Source organism: Capra hircus, chromosome 1, assembly GCF_001704415.2.
Source record: "Capra hircus breed San Clemente chromosome 1, ASM170441v1, whole genome shotgun sequence".
Classification (NCBI taxonomy): Eukaryota; Metazoa; Chordata; class Mammalia; order Artiodactyla; family Bovidae; genus Capra; species Capra hircus.
The window spans coordinates 134,380,967-134,405,191 of NC_030808.1; the positions used below are offsets into that span (position 1 = coordinate 134,380,967).

General features: G+C 38.7%; 1 protein-coding gene across 5 annotated transcripts in view; it reads right to left on the minus strand.

Annotated features, from left to right (window-relative positions):
* Positions 1–24,225, minus strand: part of CEP63 (centrosomal protein 63) — an 84,163-nt gene that overhangs the window by 46,082 nt on the left and 13,856 nt on the right. For all 5 annotated transcript variants that reach the window (XM_018050943.1, XM_018050951.1, XM_018050960.1 and 2 more), the window contains exons 4-5: positions 7,549–7,644; positions 6,594–6,716 (exon numbers count right to left, since the gene is read on the minus strand). In XM_018050943.1, coding sequence (XP_017906432.1) covers positions 6,594–6,716; positions 7,549–7,644 — 219 coding nt within the window. The remainder of the gene's footprint in view (positions 1–6,593; positions 6,717–7,548; positions 7,645–24,225) is intronic.

Here is a 24,225-nt window from a genome sequence, read left to right on the forward strand (position 1 = left end):
ACTGTAAATTTATGTATAGGAGAGAACATGATTTAACTTAAACTAAACAGAATCACTCTGGCTGTTTTGCTGAGAAAAGAGAAATCGTGGGTGACTCCAAGGTTTTTGGGCTTCAGCAATCTGAGGAATGGAGTTACATTAACTAAAACAGAAATGGTGCTGGAAGATGAGGAAGAAGAAAGTCAGGGCCTTTATTTTAGACATGTCAAGTCTGAGACAGCTTTAGATACGTATGGAGATGTGAAATGGGAAGCTGGAAATTATTCTGTAGCCAAAAGTCAAGACTAGATATAGGAATATAGGAATTACCAACATATACACAGTGCTTAAAACTATGAGACTGAGTAGTATCACCAAGGGAGTAGCCTCGACAGAAAAAAGAAGTACAACAGCACAGTCGTAGGGTGTTCCAATGCTAAAAGGTCGGGGAGAGAAAATAATTGAGAAGGAGTGGCAAACAAGGCAGGAGAAAATCCAGGAAAGTACAATCGTTCTCCAGGCCAAATCCAGCTGAGTCCAATGCAGCAGACAGGATATGGAAGATGAGGGTGGACACAGGCTTCAGTAATGCGAATTCACTGGTGACCTCCATGCCAATAGCTTCTGCAGAGGACAGAAAGGCTTACTGAGTGAGTGTAAGAAAAATGGAAGGAAAGGAACTAGAGACAAATATAGGTACCTAAAGTCATTTAGTTAAATGACTAGTTAAACAACTTTAGTTAAACAACTTCATTTTTTATAAAATGAAGGAGAAAAATGAGACAGTATCCAAAGGACAAAAATAGAGGTCAACAAAGGATATTTAAGAGGGGGAAAATTTGCATGTTGGTGGAAAATATCCAGTAGGGAGAAAGAACCTAAGGACGCAGAATGGAGGAGAATTTCTGGAGTGGTGTCGTGGAAAGGGAACAGGGAGAGCATGGACAGATCCTTCAGTAGGAAAGCAAAGTATATGGAAACAGTTGCAAATAGGAAGCCAGAAAGGCTGGAAGCTGTGAAAATTATCTTTTCATTGCCTGAGTTTTCTCAATGAAATATAAAGGTCATTACCCAGAAGTGAGGATGTGGGGCAAAGTGTTAAAAATTCAAGAAAAGAGAAAGTACGAAACAGTCATTATGGAAAAATAAGGGGAGAGTGAAGAGAAATATGATTCTGGACAGCATGAGGACCCATCTGAGGTGAGTGAATACAAATTGAAAATGAGGCCGGTCAGCAAGATCACATTTTTCTCCAGCCATGATCTGCCACAAATGACAGGTAGACAGTGGGGAGAAAGCTGGATTTAACGAAAGTTAGAGGAGAAGCCTGGTGGACCATAGTCAATGGGGTCGCAAAGAGTTAGACACGACTGAAGTGAAGTGACTAACTAAGCTATGACAAACCTAGACAGTGTATTAAAAATCAGAGACATTACTTCGCAAACAAAGGTCCGTACAGTCAAAGCTCTGGTTTCCATAGTAGTCGTGTATGGATGTGAGAACTGAACCATAAAGAAGGTTGAGCACTAAAGAATTGATGCTTTTGAACTGTGGTGCTGGAGAAGACTCTTGAGAGTCTCCTGGACAGCAAGGAGATCAAACCAGTCAATCCTAAAGGAAATGAACCCTGAATATGTGTTGGAAGGACTAATGCTGAAGCTGAAGCTCCAATACTTTGGTCACCTGATGGAACCGATTCACTGGAAAAACACCCTGACGCTGGGAAAGACTGAGGATAGGAGAAGGGGGCAACAGAGGATGAGATGGTTGGATGGTATCACTGACTCAATGGACATGAGTTTGAGCAAACTCAGGGAGATGGTAAAGGACAGGGAAGCCCTGCAGTGCATGGAGTCACAAAGAGTCAGACACAACTGAGCCACTAAAAAGCAACAACAACAAAAAAAGAGAGGGCACAGGAATAGAAGGGGAATATAAGGAGTGTAACCATGGGATAGAAGCTGGGTAAGGAATGGTAAGTGCAGAACCAGGAAGAAATACAAAATCTTAACAGACCCATCACAAGCATGGAAATTGAAACTGTAATCAGAAATCTTCCAGCAAACAAAAGCCCAGGTCCAGAGGGCTTCACAGCTGAATTCTACCAAAAATTTCGAGAAGAGCTAACACCTATCCTACTCAAACTCTTCCAGAAAATTGCAGAGGAAGGTAAACTTCCAAACTCATTCTATGAGGCCACCATCACCCTAATACCAAAACCTGACAAAGATGTCACAAAAAAAGAAAACTACAGGCCAATATCACTGATGAACATAGATGCAAAAATCCTCAACAAAATTCTAGCAATCAGAATCCAACAACACATTAAAAAGATCATACACCATGACCAAGTGCGCTTTATCCCAGGGATGCAAGGATTCTTCAATATCCGCAAATCAATCAATGTAATTCACCACATTAACAAATTGAAAAATAAAAACCATATGATTATCTCAATAGATGCAGAGAAGGCCTTTGACAAAATTCAACATCCATTTATGATAAAAACTCTCCAGAAAGCAGGAATAGAAGGAACATACCTCAACATAATAAAAGCTATATATGACAAACCCACAGCCAACATTATCCTCAATGGTGAAAAATTGAAAGCATTTCCCCTAAAGTCAGGAACAAGACAAGGGTATCCACTTTCACCGCTACTATTCAACATAGTTCTGGAAGTTTTGGCCACAGCAATCAGAGCAGAAAAAGAAATAAAAGGAATCCAAATTGAAAAAGAAGAAGTAAAACTCTCACTGTTTGCAGACGACATGATCCTCTACATGGAAAACCCTAAAGACTCCACCAGAAAATTACTAGAGCTAATCAATGAATATAGTAAAGTTGCAGGATATAAAAATCAACACACAGAAATCCCTTGCATTCCTATACACGAATAATGAGAAAGTAGAAAAAGAAATTAAGGAAACAATTCCATTCACCATTGCAACGAAAAGAATAAAATACTTAGGAATACATCTACCTAAAGAAACTAAAGACCTATATATAGAAAACTATAAAACACTGATGAAAGAAATCAAAGAGGACACTAATAGATGGAGAAATACACCATGTTCGTGGATCGGAAGAATCAATATAGTGAAAATGAGTATACTACCCAAAGCAATTTACAAATTCAGTGCAATCCCTATCAAGCTACCAGCCATATTTTTCACAGAACTAGAACAAATAATTTCAAGATTTGTATGGAAATACAAAATACCTCGAATAGCCAAAGCAATCTTGAGAAAGAAGAATGGAACTGGAGGAATCAACTTGCCTGACTTCAGGCTCTACTACAAAGCCACAGTCATCAAGACAGTATGGTACTGGCACAAAGACAGACATATAGATCAATGGAACAAAATAGAAAGCCCAGAGATAAATCCACACACATATGGACACCTTATCTTTGACAAAGGAGGCAAGAATATACAATGGAGTAAAGACAATCTCTTTAACAAGTGGTGCTGGGAAAACTGGTCAACCACTTGTAAAAGAATGAAACTAGATCACTTTCTAACACCGCACACAAAAATAAACTCAAAATGGATTAAAGATCTAAATGTAAGATCAGAAACTATAAAACTTCTAGAGGAGAACATAGGCAAAACACTCTCAGACATAAATCACAGCAGGATCCTCTATGATCCACCTCCCAGAATTCTGGAAATAAAAGCAAAAATAAACAAATGGGATCTAATTAAAATTAAAAGCTTCTGCACAACAAAGGAAAATATAAGCAAGGTGAAAAGACAGCCTTCTGAATGGGAGAAAATAATAGCAAATGAAGCAACTGACAAACAACTAATCTCAAAAATATACAAGCAACTTATGCAACTCAATTCCAGAAAAATAAACGACCCAATCAAAAAATGGGCCAAAGAACTAAATAGACATTTCTCCAAAGAAGACATATGGATGGCTAACAAACACATGAAAAGATGCTCAACATCACTCATTATTAGAGAAATGCAAATCAAAACCACAATGAGGTACCACTTCACACCAGTCAGAATGGCTGCAATCCAAAAATCTGCAAGCAATAAATGCTGGAGAGGGTGTGGAGAAAAGGGAACCCTCCTACACTGTTGGTAGGAATGCAAACTAGTACAGCTACTATGGAGAATAGTGTGGAGATTCCTTAAAAAATTGCAAATAGAACTACCTTATGACCCAGCAATCCCACTGCTGGGCATACACACCGAGGAAACCAGAATTGAAAGAGACACATGTACCCCAATGTTCATCGCAGCACTGTTTATAATAGCCAGGACATGGAAACAACCTAGATGTCCATCAGCAGATGAATGGATAAGAAAGCTGTGGTACATATACACAATGGGAGTATTACTCAGCCGTTAAAAAGAATTCATTTGAATCAGTTCTGATGAGATGGATGAAACTGGAGCCGATTATACAGAGTGAAGTAAGCCAGAAAGAAAAACACCAATACAGTATACTAACACATACATATGGAATTTAGAAAGATGGCAATGACGACCCTGTATGCAAGACAGGAAAAAAGACACAGATGTGTATAACGGACTTTTGGACTCAGAGGGAGAGGGAGAGGGTGGGATGATTTGGGAGAATGGCATTCTAACATGTATACTATCATGTAAGAATTGAATCGCCAGTCTATGTCTGACGCAGGATACAGCATGCTTGGGGCTGGTGCATGGGGATGACCCAGAGAGATGTTATGGGGAGGGAGGTGGGAGGGGGGTTCATGTTTGGGAACGCATGTAAGAATTAAAGATTTTAAAATTAAAAAAATAAAAAAACTAAACTATAAAAAAAAATTAAAAAAAAAAAATTTAAAAAAAGGAATGGTAAGTGCGGACAGGAGGTAGGTATGGAGCAGTGACAAGTGGCCGGATCCAAGCACTTTAAGGAATGGGGAATCAGGTGATTATTGAGCATTAGGAATAAGAGGGAGCAAGCTGAAAAGCTGGGGATGGTAGTCAGAAAGAATGAGATGCTTAAAAATGTGATTCTTGGAGGGTTGCAAGTATTGCTAGTGACAACACCTAAGGAAGTGCAATGGGAAAAGGGAAAAGAGACAGACAGGAGATCAAAATATCTCTGGAGGAAAGAACATCAATGAACCAAAGACCACAGTATTATAAGGATCATCCTCGTGGACACCAAAATCCTCAAGAATTATGGTAAGAGAATGTTGGAGAGAATGACAATCAACCAGGGGAGTAACCAGGGAGCAGAAGATGACTAATTTTGCCTGAATGTACATTGTTCTTCTTGTTGTTTAGTCACTATGTTGCGTCTGACTCTTGAGACCCCAAGGACTGCAGCCTGCCAGTCTCCTCTGTCCATGGGATTTCCCAGGCAAGAATACTGGAATGGATTGCCATTTCCTTTTCCAAGGGATCTTCCCAACCCCGGGATGGAACCTGAGTCTCCTATGTTGACTGGCAGATTCTTCACCACTGAGCCACCAGGGATGGTGGTTTATGCTGATGACATGAAAATCAAAGATGGAGACTCTGAGGTACAAAGAAAACAGAATGGTCTGGAAGCGGTAATGGGGAATAAGAACATGAGGGGTTTTGTGCAAAAACCCAGGTACCAGTGAAGAAGGCTGGACAGAAAGCAAAATCTGATTCTAAGCTCTTCAAACATAGAAATATATTGAGATGTAAAAAAATATTAAAAGTAGAAATTAAAATTCTAGGTAGTAATAATACAACAGTATTAGTGGGTGACAGGTCACTCTGAGTAGAAACACTGTAAGTAATCATACAAAGATGCTGAACAATGTTTCTCAAATTAACATCAGCTGGGGAAGCTAGATAAAATGCAGAGTCCTAGCTCACGTGCCTTACTACTGGATCAGAATCTCTCGGAGACTAAAGAGGACCCTGGTTAACACTTAGGTACACCTGAGAACCAAGAGCAAAGACAGAGGAGAGGAGTGGTGGATTCAAGGGGGAGAAAGTGACAGCCCCGTGCTGTTCTTGGTGGTGGTGTCTCAACTTCCTTAAGTCCTCTGGGGAATCAAGATATACAATAATCATGGAGTTACTCAAACTTAACAAAAAGTTAGTTAGCCCAGAGGGAGGCAAGTGACTTATCATATCTAACTGGGAACTAAGAATAAATAATCTGATATGCAAAGTACTGTGTACAAAAAAGCCACATACCTTTAACACTTACTAAGCCCTTCTGTTAGGTGATAAATAAAACAAAGACAATACCCACAGAGGACAGCCAGTAGCTGCTATCAATGTTCCTTAGTATTGGCACTTGGGGTACCATAGGTCTTTCCTGTGTGGAATAGGCCCAGTCATGTTAGTGTCCCTGGTTCCTGTGCCCTACTCATCAGTTTCACTCCCAGTCATTCTGACAACCAAAACAGTGTCTCAAATATTTCCAGTGCCCTCAAAGGATGGCACCACCCTCTTGAGAACTACTGATAGCTAGTAACCACAGGGAACCAGATGACGACAGGACACCCTCCCACCTTTGAAATAGCTCAGTGGTAGTCCTGCAGGTGAGAGGAAATTGGCTTCATGAAATAGCACTATTAGAAACAGAGTCTTCCTACATGAAGGCTGACAATCACTACAAGCCAATCAGTACTGTGAACATACCTCTATTTTTCCAGTTAACCTCTCAATTTCAGACCGATCTTCCCTGTGATTTTTGGCATTTCCTCTGAAGTCTCTTACATGTTTTTTCTGGAGCTTTTCATAGCTTCTCTTCAGTCTGCCTAACTGTAGACACAGTTATTTCTAGACTTAGAATTTAAGAATGTGTAAACAGTGCTGATAAAACAAACTGGCATTATGAAAGCACAAGTAGAGCTAACTAGCATCCCTGAAAATAGAGCACATTAGATAAAACACAAAACTTAAAACTACATACAAAAAGTAAACACCAGAGGAAAAAAAAAGTCAAAGAAAAAATGAGAAAAGTTTAATAAATAAATAAAACAAAGGTCTAATTTTTTATTATAATATATAATAGCCCTGCACTTAGGGGCCCCACAACCCATCCTCACAATAAAAGCAGCAAATAAACACTCTTTTTCTTTTCTCCAGGCCTGTGGTTCTTGAACCATTCCCCAGTGGAACACTGATATTCACTATGCAGGAGGGGAATGCTTCGGAATTGAACAAAAAGTATTTTTTTGCCAATCTGAAGAATATAATTCAGTTAACTGGTAGAATTTTCTTACCTTTTTAATCTATCCCCAAATGCTTCTGAAACCGTTAAATCTTCCATTATTTAAAATCTACTGACTCAACTCAAAAATTAAAACATTTAACATAAGCTTTTGGTATCAGCATTTCATGGTATTATACAAAAATAGCTCTATTTCTTTCAGATACTCAACCAAGAAACATACTTTAGAATCACTGTTGTAGAGAACATCAAATATATAAAAGGCAAAATTCTGGGTTTAAGAATAGAGAAAGATTTCTACCCCAATATCTTCCATGGAATATATACATCCACTTTATAAAGTAGAAACCAGCTCATTAACAAAATCCTCAAGGTTGAAGAGACAGAACTACACAATATATAATAGAATTAAAATCTTACTTCTTCATGTAGTTTCTTTAACTCCTGCTTATACTCCATGGCCATCTCTTGCTTGACCTTTTCATGGTTTTCTACCTGCTGACGCAACATTCCAATCTAAAAGCAGAGAGGTGGTAGTATTTCTCATTATTACCATTGAAACAATTACCCTGAAACATAAAAATAGAAAATAACCTTTGTACTTATCTGTAAAGACATATTCTCAACTGTACAACTTCTCGGGAAGTCAAATACCTAATTATTTAATAATTTATAACACTTCCAAAAAATAGAAAATAAGCAGTTGTTCTAAAATTTCTAGGTTTAGATGAAAATTTGCTCTATCTCATTTATTCTTCCTAACCCTTCTTACCAGAAAAAAAAAAAAACCTCACAAAAAAATTAACAAGTTCCAAGAACCTTGGAATCTAAAAATATTGAACAAAAATCTATGCGAGTTCAAGAATAAATTCTATAAAGCAAAGCACAGAATACTAACATTAGACAGAAAGACCCCAGGAGGCTGAAAGCTCTTGGTATATACAGTCAATATTCATTTAGATTTACCCATAAATTTAGTGTTGTGCTAAGTCCTTCAGTCGTGTCCGACTCTCTGCAACTCTATGGACTGTAGCCCATCAAGCTCCTCTGTGCATGGGATTCTCCAGGCAAGAATACTGGAGTGGGTTGCCATTTCCTAATCCAGGGGATCTTCCCCACTCAGGTATTAAACCCATATCTCCTGCATCAGCAGGTGGATTCTTTACTACTGAGCCACCTGGGAAGCCCTATTAGATAAATAGCTAAGACTAAAACCTAAGAATATGCCATAAAATGTTATTTAGAAATAAGAGGAGAATGCCAAAAGAAAAAAAAAAGGAGTTAAAGATACCAAAAGAACTGTCTTAGAGAAGCAAGAATCCTAGGTTCAGAGGAAGAGGGCAGATGATCATTGTTTTTTTTTTTTATGAGACTTAAAGAACTATTTTTCTTTTCATTTATTATAAGAGTCAAAACATTAGTATAAAATGTGAAGAAACAATTATTATATTTTATTTATTAACCAGGGTCCTGTTCATAATAATCAAGCAACAATATTTAAATTTCTTAAAGAAAGTATATTTCTTACTAGTACAAACAACTCCCTCACTCTCAGCAATAGGCATTAGGCAGAGAAAAGGAGGTCAAATTTTGAAAACTGTCAGTATGGATGATATCACTGTAACTACAATTTAGAGTTTTTATAGTGGTTTCTTAAACCGTAACTCAATCTTCACAACATGGGAACGTAGGAATTACATCCTTGTTTTGCACAGGATGAAACAGGTTCAGAGACGTTAAATTATTTTGTCCACCACCATTCAGGTGAAAAAATGCACAGCCAGGCCTCCAAACCCCTTACTTGTTTCATTAGGTCTACCTGCTCTGTAGGGCATTGGAAGGCAACAGCAGCAGCAAGGTCCATTAAAACCAATCCAATCCAAACAGTGTAATCAGAAGACAGATAAAGCATTCACTTATGAAATGAGCTGTTTATACTAGTACTCCTCCAAGTATGAGCTGCAGATGGGCTGGACCTGGTCACAACAGCAATCCAAGATGAGCTAAGAACCTTGAAGCAGAATGTAAACCAATTATGACACAAAAAACACTGTTTGGTGCAACTGACATTATTATACAGCAAAACTTTCTGTGATGTGAAGGATGCAATGCACTGATTTACATTCTGATGCAAGTGTTACCTCACCGTGAACCTGTCATTTGAGTAGCACTGGTTTATACCATGGGGCTAACTGCTCCTAGGCCTGAAACTTACAATCAAAAATGACAAAAACTTAAAGGCCTATATTCTAGTTCTTCTATCATTTGTTGTTCAAGTAGATTAATAAATATATTACTACCAACAACAGTGACATTACAATTTCACAGATCAACTCTATGGAACAGATTCTTATAATTAGTATTTGGTAAATGCACTTTACCTCTAGAAACTTAATCAAGTTCCAGCAACCCAATCAATGAAGCAGCAAATCACTGACAGCTACATTTCTAAATATCTTTTACATCTTCATGCCCAAACTTGTAATCTTCAAATCCTTACAAAGGAGCCCATCTGCTCAATCCCGTCAATTTATCTTTTTAAGTGTTAAGTATGGAGATACCTCAGAAATACTGCAGGTTCCTTCCAGATCACCACAATAAAGCAAATTTTGTGATAAACTGAGTCATACAAATATTTTTGGTTTCCCAGCACATATAAATGTTATGTTTGCACTGTCCTATAGTCAACTAAATGTGCAAGAACATTATGTCTAAAAAGCAATGCATATATCTATCTTCATTTAAAAAACATTGAATTGCTAAAAAAAAATGCTATCAATCATCAGAATCTTCAATAAGTCATAATCTTTATGCTGATAGAGGATTTAAAATATTGCAAGAATCAAGTCTCCCTGGGGCTTCAGTGGTAAAGAAGCCTCCTGCCAATGCAGGAAACACAGGTTTAATTCCATCCTGTGCACAGTACAATTAAGCCCATGGGCCACAACTATTAAGACTACCATAAGAACTGTACCAAAAAAGGTCTTAATGACCCAGATAACCCAATGGTGTGGTCACTCACTTAGAGCCAGACATCCTGGAGTGTGAAGTCAAGTGGGCCTTAGGAAGTATCACTACAGAGTTAGTGGAGGTGATGGAATTACAGCAAAGCTATTTCAAATCCTAAAAGATTATATTGTTAAGTGCTGCACTCAATATGTCAGCAAATTAGAAAACCCAGCAATGGCCACAGGACTGGAAAACGTCAGTTCTCATTCCAATCCCAAAGAAAGGCAATGCCAAAGAATGTTCAAATTACTGTACAATTGCACTTATTTCACACTCTAGCAAGATTACGCTCAAAATTCAAGTTAGACTTCAGCAGTATGTGAACCAAGAACTTCCGGATGTTCAAGCTGGATTTAGAAAAGGCAGAATCAGAGATAAAACTGCCAATATATGCTGGATTATAGAAAAAGTAAGGGAATTTCAAAAAACATCTACTTCTGCTTCATTGACTATGCTAAAGCCTTTGACTGTGTGGATCACAACAAACTGGAAAATTCTTAAAGAGATGAGAATACCAGACTACCTGACGTGTCCCCTAAGAAACTTGTGTACAGGTCAAGAAGCAACAGTTAACATGGAACAACAGTTGGACATGGAACAACAGAGGGTTCAAAATTGGGAAAGGAGTATGTCAAGGCTGTATATTGTCACCCTGCTTTATTTAACTTATATGCAGAGTACATCATGAGAAATGCTGGGTGATTCCTAAGAAATGAATCACAAGCTCAAATCAAGATTGCCAGGACAAATATCAACAACCTCAGATACGCAGATGACACCACCCTTATGGCAGAAAGCAAAGAAGAATTAAAGAGTCTCTTAATGAAAGTGAAAGAAAACAGTGAAAAAGCTGGCTTAAAACTCAACATTAAAAAACTAAGATCACGGCATCTTGTCCCATCACTTCATGGTAAATAGATGAAGAAAAAGTGGAAACAGTGACAGATTTCATTCTCTTGGGCTCAAAAATTACTGCAGATGGTAACGGCAGCCATGACATTAAAAGATGCTTGCTCCTCGGAAGAAAAGCTATGACAAACCCAGACAACAAATAAAAAGCAGAGACATCATTTGCTAACAAAGCTATGGCTTTTCCAGTAGTCATGTATAGTTGTGAGAGTTGGACCATAAAGATGGCTGAGCACTAAAGAACTGATGCTTTTGTACTGAGGTGCTGGACAAGACACTTGAGGTTCCCTTGGAAAACAAGGAGATCAAACCAGTCAATCCTACAGGAAATCAACCATGAATATTTACTGGAAGGACTGATGCTGAAGCTGAAACTCCAACACTTTGGCCACCTGATGCAACTGACTCACTGGAAAAGACTGATGCTGGGAAAGACTGAAGGCAGAAGGAGAAGGAGGCGACAGAGGATGAAATGGCTGGATGGCATCACTGACTCAATGGACATGAACAAACTCAGGGAAATAGTGAAGGACAGGGAAGCCTGGCGTGCTGCAGACCATGATGTTGCAAATGCAGACCATGATGTTGCAAAGACTCAGACATGACTGAGCAACTGAACCACCACCACCACCACCAGAGACCAGGAGCCACAGTTACTGAGCCCATGTGCCACAACTCCTGAAGCCCGTGTGCTCTGGAGCCCATGCTCTGCAACAAGAGAAGTCACAACAAAGAGAAGCCATGCACTGCAACTAGAGTAGCCCTTGCTCCCTGCAACTAAAGGAAAGCAACAAAGACCCAGCACAGCCGAAAATAAATAAATAATTTGTTTAAAAAAAGAAATATTTAAGAATTACCAAAATTAGACACAGAGACATGAAGTGAGCAAATGCTGTTAGAAAAAAGATGCCTACACACTTGAATTCAACTCAAGGTGGCCACAAACCTTCAATCTGTAAAAAGTGCAGTATCTGCAAAGTGCAGTAAAGTGAAGCACAATAAGATGAAGTCTGCCTGTAGTGCAGTAGTGCCTGTGACATCAAAACTGACCTACAGGAATAAATTTAAACAGCCCAGGAGTGACAAAACAGTCTCATGATTACACACAAGGGAATTTCTTTAATTCACAGAAACATACATGGGAGTTTCTAACAAAATAAACAACTTAGACATCTACATATATAGATATGACCCTTGAACAACATAGGTCTAAGCAGCACAGATCCACCTATATGGGAATTTTTTTCAATAAACATGTGTTACATACTGCACTATCCAAAGTTGATTGAATCCACAGATTCAGAACTACAGATACAAGTTACAATGTTAGTCGCTTAATCGTGCCTGACTCCTTGTGACCCCACGGACTGTAGCCTGACAGGTTCCTGTGTCCATGGGATTTTCCATGTAAGAATACTGGAGTGGATTGCCATTCCCTTCTCTAGAGGATCATCCTGACCCAGGGACTGAACTCGGGTCTCCTGCACTGCAGGCAGATTCTTTACTATCTGAGGCACCAAGAAAGCCCCAAGATAAAAGAGTCAACTGTAAAACTGTACATAGATTTTCAACTGCATGGGGGATTGGTGCCCCGACTCCCAGGTTGTTCAAAGGTCAACAGTACAGTGTTTAACTAGGAAACCACTATCGCCTTAACTTACTAAATGGAACTACCTGTGTTTTGCCCCAGAAGAAATAAATAAGTGGTAACTAAAGTAACTTACCAAGGAGCACTGACTCTACCTAAATTACAAAATATATATATATATATGATTATCATTCCATGTACTTTTTCAATAACTTCAGTATCTTTTCATGAGATATAACTTTAAAATACATTCTCAAAAGTCTACCCAAATTTTAAAATAAACTCCAGTTTAGCAGGTGGCATCTCAGAACACAATCTAACATAGCCAACGTAACTATGTACAGTTGATCCTTAAACAACATGGTTGAACTTCATGGGTGCACTTATATATAGATTTTTTTCAATAAATACTACAGAGCTACACGAATTCATGAATGTGGACTCTCAGATAAAGAGGAAGAAAGTAAAAGTGAAAGTAGCTCAATTGTGTGGGACTCTTTGCAACCCCACGGGCTGGAATTCTCCAGGCCATAATACTGGAGTGAGTAGCCTTTCCCTTCTCCAGGGGATCTTCCCAACCCAGGGATCCACCCAGATCTACTGCACTGCAGACAGATTCATTATCATTTGAGCCACCAGATAAAGAAGGCTGACTATAAAGAAGGCTGACTATACAGTTCTATGTGGACTTTTGAGTGCACTGGAGTCAATGCATCTAACGCCCACATTGTACAAGAGTCAACTGTACTGCTATGACCCAAACTGCAAAAGGCCAACCCACTGACAGATTCTCTTGACAAGGAAAAAAACACTTTATGAAGCCTAACACTTTCCTTGTGACATGAAACATTTCTAAGATATTCTTGATAAGTGCAGTACCATCAACAAAATCAAAATCTCAGTGTATCACTCACAGAAGTGCCCTTAAGAACCAGAACAACAGCACTAATGAGTGGTGATCCTACTGGTGGGAAAGCCCATCCAAGTGGGGCTTGGGACCAGTTTTACCTACAGTCCTTCCAATCCTTCTGAGATTAGTATTTATGCCAGAAATTTAGGGGACGTTCTTGCACTTATATATGCTTTCTTCTTCTCTTCCAATATTTAACGTTCTTTTTATTGTATCAGCTAAATTAAGAGAAATCAATTAGCAGATGTTATTAAACTTTTCCCAAAAATCATCAATAACACTGGGAGGTGAGATCATAAATAATACTTATTTTCTTCTTTTCTTTCTTTTTCCCCTTTTTTTTTAATTTTTATTTTTACTTTATTTTACTTTACAATACTGTATTGGTTTTGCCATACATTGACATGAATCCACCACGGGTGTACATGCGTTTCCAAATATGAACCCCCCCCACCTCCCTCCGCATAACATCTCTCTGGGTCATACCCGTGCACCAGCCCAAAGCATCCTGTATCTCGCATCGGACACAGACTGGCTTTGGGAGAATGGCATTGAAACATGTATACTATCATGTAAGAAACGAATCGCCAGTCTATGTCCCCTTTTCTTTTCAACAAGTGTAAATATACATTTTTTTTTAAGTTTTCTGAATTTTATTTTAAACCTAACCAAAAGAAGCAAATTGTTGAAACTGGGCTTAACTTTTTACACTAATCACACAATGTGGCCAAAAACAACATTCACTAAACTCAGTGATTATTAACGTGGGCATGTAATAGAATGATCATGTGACTCCCTTTACATTTTCTTAAAGAAGTTACATATGTACTTCATGTGACCAAGGTAACATGATCTTTGAAATATTAAAAACATTAACATTCTTATGCATTTTCACCAATGAATTTTTCTTCTGAAAAGAAAAAAAAAAACACCAGAATTTGACATACCAATACTTTCTATGCATTATAAAAAAGAGCATTAACAATTCAAGATAGCGATGTAGGAAGATTCTGAACTCACCTCCCTCCTCAGACTCACTGGATCTACAGCTAAACATGGAACAGTTTCTTCTCAGAAAAAAACTTAAAGCTTGGTTGAGGGACAACTACATGTTGGACAAAAGAAAAGAAAACCATACAAAAACCTGTAGAGGAGATGGAGACACAATCTCACCATAAATCTCACCCCTAGTGTAGCAACCATAACCAGAAGGGAACTCAAAACTCAGAGCTTCTCCCTGAGGAGCAAAGGGTTCAAACCTCACCTTGGGCACCCCAACTTTTAAGACATGCACTTGAGAGGTGAGCCCCCAAACATCTAATTTTTGAAAACCAATGGGTCTTGTGTCCCAAGATCCACAAAATGATAGCAACCTGAGAAACACCTCTTAGAAGGCTCATGTGCTTGGACTCACCCATCCCAGAGTCCAGCTCAGAGGCAGCCAATTGGGGCTAGACTTAAAGTGAGTAAGGCCCACCATTAAAACCTCAGCTAAAGAGACAGGGGTCTTATTCAGCACACACACAGCTAGGATCCTGTTGGAACACTCTGGAAACAAAGACTGGAAGGTACCACCTTTGTCATGCTCCAGATCACCACTATCTCCTGGAAAAGAAGCTTTCTCTGATGTCCTGATTTTTACAGCTCCTGCCCAGGATATGATTCTAGATTACCTGGCTCTAGAGACCAAGGAAGCTTCGTGTTCTGGGTCCTAAGGAACTGTTATAATCAGTGTCACCCAGAAAGGAGCTGATGCTCTAGTCAGGTGCCAGGATTTTTGTGACTGCTGCTATAGAACACGTCTACATTAACTGGCTCTGGTGGTAAGTGGGGTCTTCCCTGGTGGATTTGCAAGAATCCACCTGCAATGCAGGAGACCCTGGTTCAATTCCTGGGTTGGGAAGATCCCCTGGAGAAGGGATAGGTTACCCTCTCCAGTATTCTTGGGCTTCCCTGGTGGTTCAGATGGTAAAGAATCTGCCTGCAATGAGGAAAAGACCTAGGTTCAATCCCTGGGTTGGGAAGATTCCCTGGAGGAGGGCATGGCTACCCACTCCAGTATCTTTGCCTGGAGAATCCCCACTGGTAGGCTACAGTCCATGGGGTCACAAAGAGTTGGACATGACTGAGCGACTAAACAAAGGTGGTCAGTGGGGCTTATACTCGTGGGTCTTACAGGACTGCAACCCAAGGAGAAAGAGCTCTTAAACAGCTACTATCACAAAGGCACAGCAAAAGGCAACAGACCCTGGAGTTGCATTCTTTCTGTGAAGGGAGACTATTAATGGATCATCATGATTGCTAAGGGACAAGCTTCTGATTAGGCATGCATCTTGGCGTTGACTGCAATCCTTTCCACCCCACTCCAGTACTCTTGCCTGGAAAATCCCAAAGATGGAGGAGCTTGGTGGGCTGCAGTCCATGGGGTTGCTAAGAGTTGGACACGACTGAGTGACTTCACTTTCACTTTTCACTTTCATGCATTGGAGAAGGAAATGGCAACCCACTCCAGTGTTCTTGCCTGGAGAATCCCAGGGACGGCGGAGCCTGGTGGGCTGCCGTCTATGGGGTCACACAGAGTTGGACACGACTGAAGCAACAGCATCTCCAGTGCACAGATGGCATGGCTGTACACATGGCTTGTGCCCAGGGGCCTCCCTTTGATTACCTAGCTGTAGGTGGGAGGACCTGCATTCCGGGATCCCACTATGGCAATCAGAGGGATAGTTCTTAGCAGGCTACTACCCTTAAGGCACTGTACAGAAAGTAGAATGAGGCACACTCCCCAAGCTTTCTGTGAAAGAGTCCCCTTTACTTGTCTTGGACCTTTGTCCTAAGGAGTAGGCTTCAAGTCTGGCTCACATTTAGTGGCCTATGGAGTTGCTCTCAAAGAACATAGGCTGTGACACCTTCTTGGCATTCTTCCTCTGCCTTGCTCTAGCCCAGAAGTATTACCCAGAAAACAGCTCACATGGAGCCCACATGATGGCCTCCAAATCGCCCGGCTCTGAGGACCAGTGTGGCTTACTCCTGCAGCCCTTCAGAACTATATATATTTGCATACTTTAAATGCTGCTGCCCCAGCTTCCAGTCAGTCTGAATCTAGGTGCTGAGATTCTCCACTTTGGGACAATGACAGGTCTTGGCACATCCTCAACTACTAGGTGCTACTAAAAATACAACAGGCTGCCTAGACAAGCACAGATGTTTGAGAAACAACCAGAAGCTGAGGCAGGGTTGAACTACAAGGTTCATCTCTTACACAAGGCCACTCCTTCAACACTGGAAGAGGTGGTTATTTCATTTACTATACAGAAACAAATGGAGAGTCAAGGAACAGAGGAATATGTTCCAAATGAAAATAAACCTCAGAAGAAACCTTAATGAAATGGAGGTAAGTAACTTGGGATTACCTGATAAGAGTTCAAAGTAATGGTCACAAAAATGCTCACTGAACTGGGGAGAAGAATGGAAGAACACAATGAGAACTTCAACAAGAAAAATATAAGAAAGTGCCAAGTAGAAATCATAGAACCAAAGAATACAACAGCTGAACTGAAGAACACACTAAAGGGGTTCAACGGCAGACTGCTGCTACCGCGGCCGCTAAGTCACTTCAGTCGTGTCCGACTCTGTGTGACCCCATAGACGGCAGCCCACCAGGCTCCTCCATCCATGGGATTTTCCAGACAAGAGTACTGGAATGGGGTGCCACTGCCTTCTCCACAATGGCAGACTAGATGAAGTCAACTCACAGACAAGGCAATGGAATATGCCCAATTAGAGCAGCAAAATGAAAAAAAGAATGAATACTGTAAAGATGGCTTCCGGAGCTTATGGGACAACACCAAACAGACTTTTACTTTATAGGGCTCCTAAAAGAGGAAGAGAGAAAGGAGTAGAAATCTTAGTTTGAAAAAATTATGGCTGAAAACGTCCCTAACTTGGGGAAGAAAACAAGCATCCAGATCCAAGAAGTCCTGAGCATTGCAAACAAGAGGCTACCAGGGTTTCCCTGGTGGCTAAGTGGTAAGGAATCTGCCTGCCAATGCAGGAAACATGGGTTCAATCCCTGATCTGGGAAGATGCCACATGCCTCAGAGCAACTAAGCCCATGGGCCACAACTCTCTACTTAGCCTGTGCTCTAGAGCCCAGGAGCCGCAACTACTGAGCGCTGGTGCTGCAGCGACTGAAGCCTGCATGCCCTAGAGCCTGCGCTCTGCAACAAGAGAACCCACTCTAAGGGGAAGCCTGCGCACCACACCCAGAGAGCAGCCCCTGCTCGCCACAACCAGAGGAAAGCTCACGCAGCAACAAAGACCCAGCACAGCCAAAGATAAATGATAAATAACTACAATTATACTTAAAAAGAAGCTGTCAAAGAGACCCATACCAAGACACATTATAACTAAAATGTCAAAAGTTAAAGATAAGGAGATCATCTAAAAAGCTGTGAGAGAAAAACTAGTTCTGTACAAGGGAACTCTCATAAAGCTATCAGCTGATCTTTTAGCACAAACATTGTAAGCCAGAAAGCATGATACATTCAAAGTACCGGAAGAAGAAAATGTCCAATCAAGAATACTCTGCCTGGCAAAGTTTTCATTCAGAATCAAAGGAGAGATAAAGGTTTTCAGACAAGCAAAAGTTAAAGGAGTTCACCACCACTAAATTGGCCAAATAAGAAATTTTAAAGGGACTCCTTTAAGCTGACAGAAAGGATGCTAATTATAATTAGTAACAAGAACACAAACGAAAGGATAATTATCATTGGAAAAGTGAATATATAGTGAAGGTAGTGGGTTAATTGGAGAAGGCAATGGCACCCCACTCCAGTACTCTTGCCTGGAAAATCCCATGGATGGAAGAGCCTGGTAGGCTGCAGTCCATGGGGTCGCTAAGAGTCGGACACGACTGAGCGACTTCACTTTGACTTTTCACTTTCATGCATTGGAGAAGGAAATGGCAAACCAATCCAGTATTCTTGCCTAGAGAATCCCAGGGATGGGGTAGCCTGGTGGGCTACCATCTATGGGGTCGCACAGAATCGGACACAACTGAAGCAACTTAGCAGCAGCAGCAGCAGCAGCAGCAGGTTAATTACTAATAAAGCTAATATAATGGTTAAATGAAAAAACTATTATGATAATTAGCTAAAAATGCACAAGATAAAAATATATAAAATGTGACATTAAGACATGCAACATGGGAATAAATGTTGAGTTTCAGAATGGGATCAAACTTCAGATATTATCAACTTAAAATAGACTGTTACAGATATAAGTTGTTAAATGTAAGTCTCATGGTAACCACAAAGCAAAAACCTACAATAAATAAACAAAAGAGAAAGAGAAACAGATATAAGAATACCACTAAAGAAAGTCATCAAATCACAAAGGAAGAGAGCAAAAGAAACGAACAGAGAAAAACTACAAAAGCTGCTAGGAGACAATTAACATAATGCCAATAAGCACATACTTATTAGTAATTACTTTATCTGTAAATGGACTAAATTATCCAACCAAAAGCCATAGAAAGGCTGAAGAAATAAAAAGCAACACACTCCTATATATGCTGCCTACAAGAGATACACTTTAGATATAAGGACACACTGAAAGTAAAGGGGTGGAAAAAGAGATTCCATGCAAATGAAAACCAAAAAAGAAAGATGGATTAGCTATATCTGTATTAAAAACAAACAAAAAACAAACCTATAAAACATACTTTTTAATAAGAGACAAAGAAGGGCATTACATCAAGGGGTCAATCCAATGAGAGGATATAACATTTGTAAATATTTATGTACCCAAAATAGAAGCACCTAAATATGTCTCACAATTATTAACAGACCTAAATGGAGACATAGGCAGCAATACAATAATAATAGGGGACTTTCATATCCCACTTACATCAATGAAAAGATCATCCAGACAGAAAGTCAGTAAGGAGCTATCAGCCTGAAACAACATATTATACTATACGGACTTAACAGATATTTATAGAACACTCCATCCAAAAACAACAGAATACACATTCTTCTCAAGTATATATTGAACATCTACAATAGACAGATAAATCATATGTTAGGCCAGAGATCAAGTCCTAATAAATTTAAGAATATTTAAATCGCATCAAGCATCTTTTCCAATCACAATGGCATGAAATGAGAAATTACATGACGAAAAACGGAAAATATACAACTATGTGGAGATTAAACAACGTGCTACTGAATAACCAATTGGCCAAAGAAGAAATCAAAAGAGAAATAAAAAATACCTTAAGAAAAACAAAAATGTAAACATTAACATGCTAAAACTTATAAAATACAGTAAAAACAGTTCTGTGAAGGAAGTTTACAGTGATAAATACCTACTTCAAGAAGCAAAAAAAAACTCACACACAATCTAACTTCACCTTAATGAACTGGAAAAAGAAAATACAAAGCCCAAAGTTAGTACGAGAGAAGAAATAAGGATTCAGTTCAGTTCAGTCACTCAGTTGTGTCCGAATCTTTGCAATCCCATGGACTGCAGCACGCCAGGCCTCCCTGTCCATCACCAACTCCAGGAGTTTACTCAAACTCATGTCCATTGAGGTGGTGATGCCATCCAACCGTCTCACCCTCTGTCATCCTTTAGAACAGAAATAAATGAAATAGAGACTAAAAAGACAACAAAGATCAGTGAAATTAAGAGCTAGTTTTTAGAAGGCAAATAAAATTGACAAAACCTTAGCTAGACTAAGAAAAAAAGAGAAAGGACTCAAATAAGTCAGAAATGAAAGAGGAGATATTACAAGTGATACCACAGAATACAAAGGATCATACAGACTACTGTTAACAATCATACGCCAACAAATTAGACAAACCAGAAAAAATGGATAAACTCCTACAAACGTATATGCTCAAAGACTAAATGACGATGAAACGGAAAGTCTGAACAGACCAATCACTAGCAAGCAGATTGAATCATAATCAAAAACAAAAGTCCAGGACCAAACGGCTTCACAGGTGAGTTCTATGAAACATTCAAAGAAGAATCAATATCAATCTTCTTCAAACTCTTCCAAAAAATATAAGAGGGGGATCATTTCAAAACACAATTTATGAGGGTGGTATTACCCTGCACCAAAACCAGACAAGAGTACTATAAAAAAAAAAAAAGACTTTTTTTTACAGGCTAATATCCCTGATGAACATAGATGCAAAAATTCTCAACAAAATATTCAGCAATACATTAAAATTTAAGGATCACATACCATTATCAAGTGAAATTTATTTCAGAGACGCAGGAATGGTCCAACATCTGTAAATTATTCAATGTGATACACTATATAACAAAATGAAGACAAAAATGCTATGATCATCTTAATAGATGCATAAAAAATATTTGACAAAACTCAAATACACTCATTTATGATAAAAATCTCAAATCTCTCAACAAAGCAAGTATGGAGGAAACATACCTTAACATAATTAATGGCACACATGACAAGCATACAGCTAACGTACTCAATGTTGAAAATCTCGAAGCTTTTCCTCTAAGATCAGGTATAATACAAGGATGTTCACTTCACCACTTTTATTCAACACAGTATTGGAAGCTGCAGCCAGAACAGTTAGGCAAAAAAAGAAATAAAAGGCATTCAAATTGGAAAGGAAGAAGCAATACTGTCACTGTTTGCAGATGACACGAACATAGCTAGGAAACCGGAGACTCCATCACAAACTAACAGAACTAATAAATGACTTCTATAACACTACAGGATACAAAATCAATTTAAAAATCTATTGTGTTTAAAAACAAGCTATCAAAAAGAGAAATCGAAGACAATAATCCCATTTACAACTGCATAAAAATAGTAAAATACCTAGGAGTAAATTTAACCAACAAGGTGAAATATGTGTATACTGAAAACTATAAAACGTTAGAGAAGAAATTGAAAAAGACACAAATAAATGGAAAGATGAAAGACTGAAAGAATCACTATTGTTAAAATGGCAATACTATCCAAAGCAAAATACAACTTCAGTGAAGCAGATATCAAAATTCTAATGGCATTTCTCACATAAACAAAGCAAAAAAATCCTAACATTTGTATGGACCTGAACAGTCAAAGCAATCTTGAGAAAGAACAAAGCTGAAGGCACCATGCTCCCTAACTGCCAAGTATATTATAAAGCTATTATTACATGCAAACAGTAAAGTTTTATTGGAATAAAATCAGAGACTTAGATCCATAGAACAGAATAAAGAGCCCAAAAATAAACCCACATACATATGGTCAATTAATTTATGACAAACCAAGAATATACAATGGGGAAAGACAGTTTCTTCAATAAATGATGTTGGGTAAACTGGACAGTCACATGCAAGAGAATGAAGCTAAACCACTATCTTACACCATTCACAAAGTTAACTCAAAATGGATTAAAGACTTGAACATTAAGACCTGAAACCATAAAACTCCTAGAAGAAAACATAAGCAGTAAGCTCCTTGATATAGGTCTTAGTGATAATATTTTGAAACTGCACCAAAAGCAAAAGTAAAAAAATTGAAAGCAGCAAAAGGGAAAATATACAACTGTGACTGCATCAAACTAAAAAGCTTCTGCACAGCAAAGGAAACCATCAACAACATGAAAAAGGCAACCTACCGAATGGGAGAAAATATTTGCACATTAGTAACTGATAGAGGGTTGATACCCAAAACACACAATGAACTTACACAATTCAAAAGCAAAATACCACAAATCATCTAACGAAAAAATGGGCAAAAGATCCAAATAGACATTTTTCCAAAGGAGACATACAGATAAGTAACAGGGACATGAAAAGATGGTCAACATCACTAATCATCAGGGAAATGAAAATCAAAACCACAATGAGAGAGCAACCCAAACCTTGCAGAATGGCTAGTATCAAAAAGACAACAAATAACAAGTATTGGCAAGGATGCAGACAAAAAGGGAAACCTTGTGCACTGTTTGCAAACACTTAAGTTAGTGTAACCATTGTGGAAAATAATACAGAGATTCCTCAAAAAATTAAAAATAGAACTACCATACAATCTAGTAATTTCACCTCTGAGTCTTTTTCTAAAGAAAACTAAAAAACACTAATTCAAAAAGATACATGCATCCTCGTGTTCACTGTAGAAGTATTTATAATACAAAGATGTGGAAACAACCTCAGTATTTATTGATGAATGAATGGATAAAGAGATCATGGGGTATGTGTATATATAAAGAGTATTACTCAGCAATAAAAAACAAAAAAGTTGCCACTTGCCACAGCATAGGTAGACCTTGAGGGCATTACACTAATGAAGTAATTCAGACAAAGAAAAACAGATACTCAAATACTGTCTGATCTCTCTTACATGTAGAATCTACAAAAACACACAAAAAATAAGCTCATAGATAAAGAAAACACATTGGTGGCTACAAGAGGCAAAACTTGGATCAGATGGTGGAAGAAATGAGTGATCAGTGTTTTGTTTTAATAAACGGAGTTTTAAAAAATTTTTAATGCTTTCTTCAACAAATATATGAGAAACATATTAGGTTGGTGCAAAAGTAATTGCGGTTTTGCATTCTTGAACTCTGCCATTTGATATTGGAATGCATTCTTAAATGTGATGGTTATACATCGTTTTAATGCACATTTCTCACTTTATATTTCTTTGCTAATGACTTATTACTTGCTATTTATTTTACCTTTATTTTAGTCTATGGAAATGATGCTAGACAAAAAGCAAATTTGAACAATTTTCTTATTTGAGTTCCAAATGGGTTGTAAAGCCATGGAGACAATTTGCAACATCAACACCACATTTGGTCCAGTAATTGCTAATGTACTTACAATGCAGTGGCGGTTCAAGAAGTTTTGCAAAGAAGATAAGAACTTTAAAGATGAGGAGCACAGTGACCAGCAATAAGAAGCTAACAACGACCAACTGAGAGGATCGTCGAAGCTGATCCTCTTAGAACTAGGTGAGAAGCTGCCAAAGAACTCGATGTTGACCATTCTACAGTCATCTGACATTGAAGCAAACTGGAAAGGTGAAAAAGTTTGATAAGTGGGTACCTTGTGAGCTGATCATAAATCAAAAAAATCCCAACAACAATGAACTATTTCTTGATCTGACTGTAACGTGCAACAAAAAGTGGATTTCACACGCCAACCAGAGACAACCAGCTTAGTGACTGGACCACAAAGAAGCCCCAAGCACTTTCCAAGGCCAGACACACCAAAAAAAAAGGGTCATGGTCACTGTATGTTGGTCTGCGGCCCGTCTGATCCACTACAGCTTTCTGAATCCTGGCAAAACCATTCCATCTACAAGTATGCTCTGCAAATTGAGGAGATGCACCAAAAACTGCCACATCTGCAGCCAACACTGGTCAACAGAAAGGCCCCAATTTTTCTCCATGACAATGCCCCACCGCACATTACACGACCAACACTTCAAAATTTGAATGAACTGGGCTACGAAGTTTTGTCTCATCTGTGATATTCAGCTGACCTCTCGCCAACTACCACTTTTTTAAGCATCTTGACAACTTTTTTCAGTGAAAACGCTTTCACAACTAGCAGGAGGCAGAAAATGCTTTCCAAGAGTTCATGTAATCCCAAGGAATGGATTTTTATGCTACAGGAATAAACTTCTTATTGGCAA